Source organism: Lipomyces chichibuensis (genome assembly GCF_038497645.1).
Source record: "Lipomyces chichibuensis strain CBS 12929 unplaced genomic scaffold V1513scaffold_107, whole genome shotgun sequence".
Lineage (NCBI taxonomy): Eukaryota > Fungi > Ascomycota > Lipomycetes > Lipomycetales > Lipomycetaceae > Lipomyces > Lipomyces chichibuensis.
In genome coordinates this window covers 376-12,443 of record NW_027117559.1, presented here as the reverse complement: position 1 = coordinate 12,443, position 12,068 = coordinate 376, and the positions used below count along the sequence as shown (strand labels likewise).

At 46.9% G+C, this 12,068-nt stretch overlaps 4 protein-coding genes across 4 annotated transcripts; 3 read left to right on the top strand and 1 right to left on the bottom strand.

Moving 5' to 3' along the window:
• Window positions 1-1,250: 1,250 nt before the first annotated feature.
• On the top strand, window positions 1,251-2,385 carry V1513DRAFT_434565 (uncharacterized protein; the record flags this gene model as incomplete). The annotated part of the gene is made up of 3 exons (XM_066896479.1): window positions 1,251-1,497; window positions 1,549-2,180; window positions 2,272-2,385. The coding sequence occupies 3 exons, from the start codon at window positions 1,251-1,253 to the stop codon at window positions 2,383-2,385; spliced, it is 993 nt and encodes a 330-aa protein (XP_066750313.1).
• Window positions 2,386-3,165: 780 nt separating this feature from the next.
• On the top strand, window positions 3,166-4,711 carry V1513DRAFT_386639 (uncharacterized protein; the record flags this gene model as incomplete). Its single annotated transcript, XM_066895270.1, has 5 exons — window positions 3,166-3,721; window positions 3,767-3,774; window positions 3,817-3,968; window positions 4,041-4,392; window positions 4,457-4,711. The coding sequence occupies 5 exons, from the start codon at window positions 3,166-3,168 to the stop codon at window positions 4,709-4,711; spliced, it is 1,323 nt and encodes a 440-aa protein (XP_066750312.1).
• Window positions 4,712-8,554: 3,843 nt separating this feature from the next.
• V1513DRAFT_386642 (uncharacterized protein) lies at window positions 8,555-9,720 on the bottom strand (the record flags this gene model as incomplete). The annotated part of the gene is made up of 2 exons (XM_066895271.1): window positions 8,555-9,237; window positions 9,309-9,720. The coding sequence occupies 2 exons, from the start codon at window positions 9,718-9,720 to the stop codon at window positions 8,555-8,557; spliced, it is 1,095 nt and encodes a 364-aa protein (XP_066750311.1).
• A 773-nt stretch (window positions 9,721-10,493) lies between these two features.
• On the top strand, window positions 10,494-11,774 carry V1513DRAFT_461276 (uncharacterized protein; the record flags this gene model as incomplete). The annotated part of the gene is made up of 4 exons (XM_066899889.1): window positions 10,494-10,555; window positions 10,597-10,848; window positions 10,899-11,508; window positions 11,568-11,774. The coding sequence occupies 4 exons, from the start codon at window positions 10,494-10,496 to the stop codon at window positions 11,772-11,774; spliced, it is 1,131 nt and encodes a 376-aa protein (XP_066750310.1).
• Between the last annotated feature and the right edge of the window lie 294 nt (window positions 11,775-12,068).

Here is a 12,068-nt window from a genome sequence, read left to right as displayed (position 1 = left end):
GTGTAAAAATTATTTTATGGGTACGGGAGGGTACTGCCGAAATGGCTATTTTTGATATTATGAAAAGTTTGGTGGCCATTTTTGATATTTGCCCAATCTTTAATGACGTTGATTTGATAAGCGAGCCGCGCACATACTACGGCCCTTCCAATATTTAAGCCCCATTACCACACAATAACAAAGTCAATCAATTAAAGCTAATCGGAACTAATTTATGTATATTAGACATTTCTTTACCCCCTTCGCAAGGCCGGGCATTATGTGTGGGCTTGAGATGTCCCAATTGAGCTTGAGGGTACATGTACTCAGCGGCGGCAGCGTGCCTGTCCGGCAATTGACATGACTGTCCGTATGATGCATGAGAAAGCTGGAAAGGAGAGGTGCTACAGACTAAAATGAAAATATGCAATAAAAGGCGATGTGAGAGAGTGGAGCTGCTATGAGATGTGGAAGGGGTTGTTGGGAACTCTGCAGTCCTAGTTGTTAGACTAAGTCGTGTAGTTAAATGTAATATGTAGGAAGCGCCAAGTTATCAGCGCCGAAGTAATCAAATAGTAGGTACACTCAGAGGAATAGAAGAAAGATGTTTCACTTTCTATACCAAGGAGCGGTCATTGCTTACGGATAATTACGTACACTCCAACAGGATACCAAGCTAGGGCTGGACACGAAGAACTATTTTACGAATATTCGTACGAACAGGGTTTCAGTTGATTAAAGCCTACGTTTCAAGTTATAGGGTTCTCAAAGTAGAGTGGAGTATTTTGTGACCAGGATTCCCATGTGACCGAGATCCGAGATCGCCATGCCTTATGTTATACAAGAAGGGGCGGAAATTAATTAAAAGTTAACGACGGAAAACGAATGATCACTAGCAGATTCGATTCCAACTTACTACCCTTGCCTCGGTCAAGGCTTTGCAGGAATTGTGTCCTCATGCCGATGACAATTTTATAATATGCCATAAACAGAACTGTGTTACTGCTTCCACTCATCACACTAGGAGCCTTACCGAACTGGGTTTAGCTTATGTCTATGAAAAAGCTAGGGGCCGTTTAAGATATTCAGTACGTGGGCCTCGCCACACGTTTGTGGTGCCTTAATAAGTGCATTTTGTTGGCGCGGCCTATGAATTCACTGCAATCTGTGTGGTGGGTCACTTACTGAAACCGGTCCATTACATTTGAACACGATTTTACCGAATCTCTGTGGAGAGGCATCGGCAGAGACTGATAGGACATCAGCAGTTCATGGCGGGTAGAAGAGCAATCGGGAGAAATGTCCATATTTACAACTTTGCGGAGCCTGATAAGCAGCTCGGCGGACTGAGACTAAATCCATCCGTAACGAAAGGGACCTTTCTCACTATGCTCTCCATTCTCATTGTTGCATCTGGTCCGTATCGCGTAATCTCACGAAGCACAGGAGACGATCTAGCCGCAACTGACGAGGTTCTCCAGCCCGGCCACTATGATATCAGGCCATATTCTCGCAAAGGTAAGTATTATTCGAGGATCGCTTCTTTTAAGCGCTGCTAAAGTTGCCCAGACACAATCTCTATCACAGACGATCCATGCATATTGCGAATAATTTCACATTCATCTACTGGCAGAGATCAATCATTCCGAACTCAAGTCCGTGAGAGGGATGGGAAGTGTGTGATCACTGGCCTGATCAACGATGAGGCCGATAGTGATGAATGGAGTGGTTTTCATGCCGCGCATATTTTTCCATTATCTAGTGAAGATTATTTCCTACAATGTGGATTTTCTAGGTGGATTACCAACAGAACAGGTGAACGTGACACCGGCATTAACTCGTGCCAGAATGGCTTACTTATGCAGTCCAACGTCCATGAGAAATTTGATGGATTGTTTTTCTCCATCAACCCCGATGATGGTTACAAGATAGTCTGTTTCGATAAAGATATTCTCGGAATAGGTGGGAAGATACTCGACCCTGTTTGTCGTGATTCCAGTGACAATCGGCGTGCAAGCGATGAACTGCTAAGATGGCACTTTCGTCAAGCAGTGTTGGCCAATATGAGAGGGGCAGGAGAGCCAACTTTTGAGACTGACTTTCCACCTGGAACTGATATGATGGGAGAGATCCTCAATGGCCCGAAGGCCGCCAAGCGGATGGAGGCGGAACTTTTTTCTCGACTGCATGGTTATTCGACTGTGAGTAGTTGAAGGAGCATATATGACAGTCGAGGTTCAACGGAAACACTCGACATAAAATTGGCTGCATTGCATACTGCCCATATTGTAGATAACGTTATGTAGCAGATTGGTTGCATATGGAGATTATTTGAGAGTAAAATCTACCGTGATTCCTCTTCAACTCTTTATGCTCATCGAGATTTTGTCCTTCATGACCCTCTAATATCACAAGCGTATGTCCACTTTCTCTCGTTTCTCTTGCATTACCACGCTGCCATCCCTTCTTCAAGCGATGTTCTTTTTTTGGGAACATAAATGGCGACTTCTCGCCTTGGGGTTCGGAACAAAGAGGAAGCAGCCTCCAACAAGACCAGGAAGTTTTACAAACTGCCAAAATATGATGAAATATCGTTCGCTCAAATTCATTATGCCACCTACGTGTGGAAAGGAGTAGAAGCTGCCAGCCTACGATCGTAGATTCCAAGATGTTTTAGAAAAAAGGCGAATATAAATTGGCCTGGTATCACCTGTAGAAATGTAATATCACTAGTGTAGTATACAATTGATGCAATCCGCGGCCACCGGCAATGACAGTGCTAGGATTTCACCGGGACCTCATGGTGCAAACAACAATTTAATATCCCGCAAAAAGATTGGGCTGAGGAAAAGTTGGCCTGAGTACAAAACCCTGGGATCAGCAGAATTAAATGGACTGACGTCAGCACGCTTGAGTCAGGCGCTCAGGGGGCAGTTGCTCCAGAGTCAATGCGATGTGATGGCGATGTGGGTGAACAAGTAACAAAAAATCGAGAAAGCCCAGCTCCGATCCGATCAGTCAGCCGCCAATTTTCAGCAAAGGGCAAATAAATACTTACGCTGCTTATTGGGGACATTCACAACTTCACGCTGCCTCCTGAGAAATAAGAGATATCATCGCAAACGACTGCAATCACAGAAGGTCCACTCGCTGTCTGCCCACAGCAATTAGTCATTGACTGCCCCAATGGGTCGCTTGGTGAAACTTTTCGGAGCAGGCATAGGTCTAACGACAGAGGCTATCAAATCGCGCCAGTCTCAGTCACCTTTGCCGTCGTCAGCGGCCGGCAGCACCAGCAGAAGTGCCTCTGTCAACGGGCCACAGTACAACGATGATGGTACGCAGTCCGTGGACCTGCCAACCCACCCCGCAGACCAGCAAGGCGACTACGACGACGATCACAACGACCACGACTCGGAAGAACACGAAGAGGTCCGCGACGAGGATGATTGGGACCTGGACGACGCCGTGGAGGAGTACACAGTTTCGCAGGCGCGGGAGGATCAGGAACCGCTAGTCGACACCGATGACATATTTCGAAAATTCATCGACGCAAACCCGCCACCACCGCGATCAGCAGACCTCACAAAATTGCCATGTCCCGTCATTATTCCGCAGCGGAGACCGCGTAACAAGTCTCGTGGTTTCATTCGCGCCTATGCTCCGGTCCTCGAGGGCTGCGGCATTGACCAGGCGATGTTCATGAACTTTCTCAAAAGCTTTCATCAGGCAAGCAAGGCAAGTTATCGTCCAGAATTTAGCTTTACATGAGTTTGTGTAATGCTAGTTCTTATTGTGACCAAAATATTCCTGTTTATACGTTCAAGTCTTCATGAGCTAATCCAACCGCCACAGTCCTCCGCTTCCCTCGACGTCATCAACCTTGCAGCTTTCGCTGCGGGCTTCGTTCCATCGCCGACAGCCATGGCTGCTTCCATTTCTGTGCAGGTTGCCGTTGGTTTTGCTAGGGAGATCCAAGCGAGACAAAGGTTAGTGGTAGTTGTAGTCCGTCCCTTGCTGATGGGTATGTGGTTCCGTTCATACACTCACGCTCTTCAAAGGACCAACTCTTTCTTGGACAAGATGAACAACGAGTTCTTTAAGCCACGCGGGCTCTTCTGTCTGATCATGACGTACAAACCTGACCAATCTTCTCCGCATGAAATCGTTGATATCTCTCAAACAGTCCGGCAGACTCTCGAGCCTGCTTCGTCCACGGCCAAGGAACATCTCAAGAGACTTCGTCTGTCGAGCGGTACAACTTACGGCGAGGTCGAATTGCCAGAGTCTGCACCCCTCGTCTTCCCCGCCCTTGACAGTCTTGCCAGCGACAACGGGCAAGAGCAAAACAAGCTCAAGCGGAGTCAAAAGTTTATTGCAGACTATTTTGACAGACGCGCGCAAGCGACTTTTGTACGTTGTATGAAATCTGATTTATGTTTTCCAACTACGAGACTGACAAGATTACGCCGTCCAGAACGCACAAAACCATGGCTCATCCCTGGCCGTACCCATGGATTCGCAGTTTGCGTCGCGCTACAGCGATCCTAACCACCCTGCGAATAGCGGTTCTCTGATCGCGCTTGTGACAGGAGGCAAGGTCGATCCCAGGAGACGGAGACGGGAGCGACGTGCCCGCCGAAAAGGGTTAGATCCGTCTACTGTGCCGGTCGCCCCTCGGGAGGCCCGGATCAAGCGGATGTTGAAGCAGGTGCGGAACAAGATTGCGTAGCTCCTGGACATTTTGACTTACATTTATTTTAGGATACCTTGTACCTCATGATTGTGAATCTCCCGACGGACGATGAGATAGAGGCATCTAAGGTGCAAGTGAACAATCTTATGGCCGCATCATAGTGTCCCAAATGGCGTTATGAAGACGGCTACATGGGAGACTTGGGAGGCAGGGAGAAATGATTTTATTTGTAATATCCATTATTTGGTGGTGAAAAATGAATGGCAGCCCAGGTTACTCTAGTAGAAAGCAGCGGATAATCGAGACTCGGACACCGCCATCCGATTCCGCCAATAGAAATATGGCGGAATGGCGGATTTGGACCCGAAGCGGAAGACCTATCCTGAATTCGCCAATTTGCTTGCAGCCCTACAATTTCGATAATACATAGCGGAGCTGGCTTAATTACTAATGACTGTGAGATTAACTTCGAATAGGGGCAACTGTGGGTGTCAAATTGCCAAATGGTTGTAAATATGAGGTCAAGGAATATCCTAACATGTAGTGAATCAATAAAATATAACAGTGAATCTGAAAGATATTCGAGCCACTAATGGAAAATGATGAGGAATAGTTTTTGTTCGCTATCTTCAGGGTTTCAGGTCAATATTCGTCACCAATGGTTACGGGGTCTCGGCCAGTAGCTGTCGGTGATACAAATTACCGATTTTTGGTGATTTCCAAGGTGGGGTCTTCACAATAGCTAGAATTGACGCGAGACCTGTGTTATTTCCTACAGTTTTCGAATCCCACGCCTGCACTGGCCTTAAACACGGTCGAACCAGACTTCTGCTCTGATGACTACGACGAATTCTACTCAAATTCTGCTTGAATTTTTATGTTGGCAAGGCAGCTTCCTGGCAAACTTGATGTTCTTTGAGACAACTGTTATCTAGTCTAATTCGCATAAGCCCTGGCGTTGCGCGTGCACGTCATCACTGCTTTCTTACAGTGAAGAGCAGAGCGGAGCGCCTGCAACGTCCCGTCTCCTTGCTTATGATTGTGCTGGCGACACACCCACCAGCCTCATCTCATGCACAGATTTCCGCCAACCGCTGAGAGTATGTATAAAGGCCAATCCAATCCAAATATTATTTAGAGGCCAGATGAATCGGCGACATCATACTTGTCAAGCTACACCACCATGGATGTCACTTGAGCGGATCCTGCGGTGCCGGCGCAGAACACCTCGCTAAAGACTACAGAGGTGAATCGGCTCGCATCAAATACTCCGAGGACCATAATTCTGACTAGAGAGTAGGCACAGACTTAATTGATGTTAAAATCATTGACCTGTCTTTTCTTGTTATGTGATAGGTGCTGTCGCAATGGGTCAATTTAGCCTCTCGCGCACGATCAGCCTGTTCAATTATGTTATTGTATCCCGCCACAGCTTCTTCTACAAAGCACGCACTGTCTCAAATACAGACCACTGCACTACGGAGCCATCTCGAAGCTTTACGAATTGTTCTCGAAGAACATGCTCATGCACCTTGCACTTCGTCTAGCCGAGCGTATAGCGATTTCTATCAGGGAGAAACCACCACGCGCGTAAGGCATTGTTAGTCAACATATGCTTCGTATCAAAATGTTGTATTCATGACGATAATGCAATCGATTGACTTGACTTATATATTATGAAGCATTTATTGAAGACAGGATTATGGCTTGCTTGACAAGTAGGGCTCCAAGCGCCATCGATATCAATAATATCAAAACCTTCGGCAAATTCCTCAGAGTGCATCGGACCGGAGAATCTCAATCACAAGGCTAGAAATTCTGTTCCTCACGTACTTGATCTATGCGACCACTGGAGAGGGAAGGTCAAGTTCACGGCTTGATTCTCTTACTTGCTACATCTCAGTTGACGTCGTCGTCGTTTCCTTGTAGTTTCTTGTCGCCTATGTTCTTCTTCGGATTCTTCTCGGTTGCGTCCTCCTCGGATTCTTCTCGGTTGCGTCTTCTTCTCGTTGCGCCATTTGTTGGCTTCGTGTCTTTGTGTGTCTCATCTGCCTTTTCTTGTGTGACCAGTCAAGCATAAATAGAGGGGGTCTGTCCCACTTGTCTGGTCAGTATTTCAAAAAGTTCATCTCAATAGAGAGTTCCCAAGATCCATAGAGTCCACAAGAGTTTTCGTCGACAATGTCGACACCTTCCTGTCTCGCATCCCGCCCGTCATCGCTCAACAAATACTGTCAAGGTTATGGCATTCCTGCGACTGGTCAACTAGGCTCTTTATACAGACCACAAGAATCCTTGGAGAGCACAGCTTGATCAATACTGTCAACGTTATGGACATTCCTGCGACTGGTCATCTAGGTGGACATCGACAAGAGTGCGGGAAGGGACGGCAAGTGGGTCGTTGATGGCGGTTTGGGGACACCGAGTGCTGTCACAATGACCATGGCTAACGATGAAGTCGTCTTCCTATTGCTTCTCTTGCGGTATATTGAATGTTGTTCTAGAGTGCGGAGACCAATACGGGTTCGTGCCAACGGATGAGGAGATTGTTCGGCTTGAAGGGACAGTCCCAAAACTAAACTGGGATGGGCGGCAGGATGTCGATCTGGACGCATCTTGTCGGATGTACGTCTAAGATGCACCGATAGGTGCCGGTAAGACTCACGCCGTCCGGGAGTACCTGAGAAGACATCCTCAATTGTCGGTTCTGTGCATCACGTTCAGACAGGCGCTTGCCAGATACTTGTCCTCGGAGCTCATCTTCGAACCTGGAGGACGACTTCTACGTTGCCTGATTCGACCAGAGTCGATGTGTGGTATGTCTAGACAGCTTGCACAAAGATTGCACGTAGCGATACACCGTATGACGTCGCTGTTATAGACGAATGTGTGTTTGTACAGTTTCACTTCCTTGCGGGTACGATGACGCTGAACTTACCGCTCGTTATTGACGCGCTCCGATTTTCTGGCACAGAGTTCCTGAGTCAACCATATCGTTCTATATGGACTGTATGGCTACGAAGCTGTTATCCGACGCAAGGTTACAAATCCTGTAGTCTTGCATCCTATGAAGGTCGTTAGGGAGCACAGCGGACTGAACCTACTCACCGTGTGCTTGTTAGCACCTACATCAGGCACCTTGGCGCAGGAAATATTTGGGCGTACGCGGAGGACCGGATCAAAGTAGTGTGGGCTGGTATCCAAACGACGAGTGGGTGAAGAAATTCCTGGCCCGGGCCCAACGCCAATGTCGACGACGTTGACGTTCTAATTACAACGAGCGTCCTCCAGGCCGGGAATTCTCTCGATCGCTATTTCCGCGTCTCGTTTGAGTTCCTGTTCCTAGGTCCTCCTAACATTCAGAGAAGAACTCCCGTTCGTCTCGAGACTGCGATATATCGGCCGGAACGACATGGCCCAGTTTAAGTACGGCTGGATTCTGGTCGGAAAGGTTAATTCGAAACTCGCGAACGATCGCAGGATTAAGTTGTCTATCGACGAAGTCTGGGACGTCACAGCTGCTACTGCGTGGGGACAGGAGCACGAAAGTGTCGTGAAGGCCGTTTATATCGCCATGAAATCCGAAATGAGCTGACACAATCAACCGTCACGCGTGGCTTCATACTGTAGAATACAGGCTAAGTCAGGTTCGGCTGTATGCGATAGACCTGGGCAAGTTGAGATCAAGGGCTTATCGATGGGATTGCACCCTAGTTTAATGAGCATCCCTTCATTCTTTAAAGAGTATAATATTGCACTACAACTCTTCGACCTGCAGCATGGCTGTATTCGCCAAGTTCACATGTAGTTAGACAGATATGTACAATTTATTGCACCATTGAGTGTAGATTCAAACGAATGGATTCTTGGGAATTTCAATCACGGACCGTAACATGGGCCACAAAAATCAGAATACCGAGAATAATCAGAGGTTGGGCAATCTCTTTCAGAAGCCTCTGTCAGCGCGGTCTTCAAAACAGACTGCGCCTCACCAGTGTAGCCAGACTTCTGGATCCATTCAGCTACGCTTTTGATCCTGGTTGGCAAAATTTTGTCCAGCTGCTGATAATCCCTAGTCAAAAACCCCTTGTTGCCCTTTGTTGCTCTGAAGAGGTTCCACCAACCTCTAAAGTTTTGTCGATAAGTCATTAGTGTGGGATCATTGAGAGCAAAGCTCGCTCCGATCTTCGTCTCCGCACCATTCGGCAAGCCTTTCCATGATTCAGTCAAGTACTCCTCAAGTTCCACGTCCTCATACTTCGCTGGCTTGCCAGTAGCTGATGTAAAAGCCTTCGCAATATCCTCTCCAGACGCGTGCTGAGTGGAAACTTTAAGAGTGAGGCCCCTGCATTTCTCCGGATGGTCGAACATCCACAACGCATAGGTCGCCAAATCATTGAGGCAGATGAGAGGTAGCTCGCCATCGGCCAATGGTAGCGCAAATACGTAAACTCCGTATTCATCTTTTCGTGGCTTGAAGTTTTCGTACAGAGTCTCCATGTATGGACCACTGCTAACAATGCTCCAGTTCATCGGGCTAGTAGACTGCGAAGCAAGGAAGTCTTGAATGCACCCAAAACGTCCCAAAACGTCAGCCAAACCAGGTCACCTTAAACATTGGCAGCTGCCTCACCTCCGAATTTTCCTTTGCCCTCCATATGGCCGCAACGGTATTTTGGATCGAACCCCACCTCTTTGCTAGCATAATCCAGACCCGCATAGACGAAGTGTTTCACTCCGCAAAATCGAGCTATATTGTGCATCCGAATACTCCAATAGATCTCATTCTTCTCTCCGATAGCAAAACCATTGGTGTTGATAAAACACATGTCCACCTTAGCGAACAAATTCATCAGATCGCTTTCACTAAAAATGTCGGCTTCAACAACAGACACATTTTGCAGATCCGTTAACTCCATTGCTTGTAGCGATTTGGAATTTCTAGTTGGGATTTGGACGCTGTACCTGCCGGACTCCGAGAGCAAACGAACGACAGCAGAACCCTGAGCTCCAGTGCCTCCAACCACGAGAACAGTGGGAAGCATATTCGTCTAAAGATACTCCGTTGCTAATTCCGTTGCCTCTTGCACTTTAAATGGAAAAATGGGATGAAATTGTGCGAGTGACGACACGAAAAGTCATATATCTGCTCGTCCGTTTCCCACGTGAGGAAGTTAAAAGTAGGTCGAAATCTGTGGTGCAGAGTCGTAAAACATCGGAGGCGAATCACACGTTGAAATCCAATATATTGAAGAAGAATGCCTCAACCTGTCTTTCCCAGCCGGAACATCGATGCTTGTCCTGCCGGCAGAAATTCAGAGGAGTAAAACTCGAAGCCTAATTTCCGCCAGGTCTCCTGCTACATCACGATTCCAAGTCGGTAGCGGAGCGGACAAACAGAAAATGAATTTGCGGCTCTCAGGTTCATAAAGTCTGCTACTTTGCTGGGAATGAGGGGAAAATATTGACATGTAATTTGTTATCTTATTCGGGTTTTGCGGCCTAGATGACATCATCGATATATTGCGGGGTGGCTCGCAACGAGTCTGAATTGCGAGCTTCGACATGAGCTCTGACAAAGTAATTTGCATTCGCTTTGTTGTGATTAAACCTAATCTTCTTATCGAAGCAAATGGTTGCACTTTAGTTTAAGGACTCAGACGCCACATAATATCTTTAATTTGGGAGTCAAGAATGTCAACGGTGTTCTCCTTAAATAGCTCTTATTACCGGCTGATTCCCAAAATCCTAATCGCGCAAGGTCTCATCTAAGTTCTACTTCTGTATGTGTATTTCGCTTGCATTTGTTCTCTGAAAGATGGACACAGTAGTTGCTGGATCGTCAACCAACTTTCGCCGATCCTTTTCGCGTGCGAGATCGTCGACCACGGGAACAACAAAGGACTTCGCCGACCAGTCAGGCATGGACCGCAGGAATTCTCTAGGTCGCCGACTGATGTATCGAGCACGACATCAGTCACGGTCTCAACGAATATGTGTCCGCAAAAATTAGAGAAAGGCGGGCTTTCGGACTACGACACGGCGCTTAACCTGTTGAAGGATAATCCACCTGAACAGCGACTAGACTTCCATCTCCCTTACTCACAGTATTTGAAATTGGAAGAATGCTGGTCTAAGATAAGATTGGCGAGAGACATTTCAGAGGATCAGAAGTATGGGCTTCGATAAGCGTCAGTTGTCACGTCAGTAGCTAACTTTGTAGGTATCCATATTTGGCATACAACAGTGCCGCCGAGATAGTGACTGTGGTTACTGTTCCGCGTGCTCTCCACGAACGCCCAGCTGTTGAGCTCACAGCCATGATCTTAGATAGCGCTAAGAAATATCTTTATAGTCATGGAGCAGATGCCAGCTTAGTTCGCAGTATTGGCAATGCTGGATCTACCACGTACAAGGGTGTTTATGGCAGCTATTCCAAGAGCAAGAAGCAGGCAGACGGAACAATCACGTATGACCCACTTGATTCCCTTTCTACGGTCATGATTGCTATTGAGGTCGGATATACCGAGGACTATGCTCACCTATGTCGGAACAAGGATGTGTGGATCGATGGCCGACATGTGAAAGTCTGTATATTGGTATGTCTTGATGAATCACCACGGTTTCGGAATCCTCATACTCGGATTGGGAATGCCTCAGATGTCCATTCGGAACTAGATTTGATGAGTCACAGCGTGGCTGCATCTATGACAAACGATAGCTCACAAGGCTACTATGGATATATCCAATACCGCGGCCATAAGTGGATTGGAGATTTGACGGATGCATTCATTGAAGTGTGGCGAGCTAACAAGAAGCAGCCTATGAGATACGTGAGTAGTGTCTATGGATTGAAATTTCTGGACATCATTCGTACTCACTGTTGGTATAGCAGCTGCTTCAGAATACATGGTCTTGTAACCGTCTCCCAAAAACTATTGGCCTTAAAGTGAGTGATTTTATTCCGGATGACGACTGGAAAGCTGCCAATATCCTGGATGGTACTCTTTCCTTTGATGCAGATTTATATCTGGATATATTCACAAGATCCATGAAGGCGACAGCAGAAGAGCGATATCGGGAATTTATTGCGCCTTGATCTTTTTGTTTCCAAGTTGAGCATCCGTTTATTTCTCGTCACTACTGTCAGAGCAGAAGTGTCGTATTGTGGTATGTTTATGTCTATTCCCGTCGCGTCAGCCTTCCTCACACATATGGATCCATAAGTCGTTTCGATGTTTGGTTTATCGATGTCCATCATATATTGTTCATACTTTTCGGTTATAATATTCAAACAATTCAAGGGTACTTCTCCAAAGTTGGGCATCCTGTCACATGGATATATGTACGGAGGGCCATCAGGGCGGGGCGATGAACGATTAAAGTCACTTTG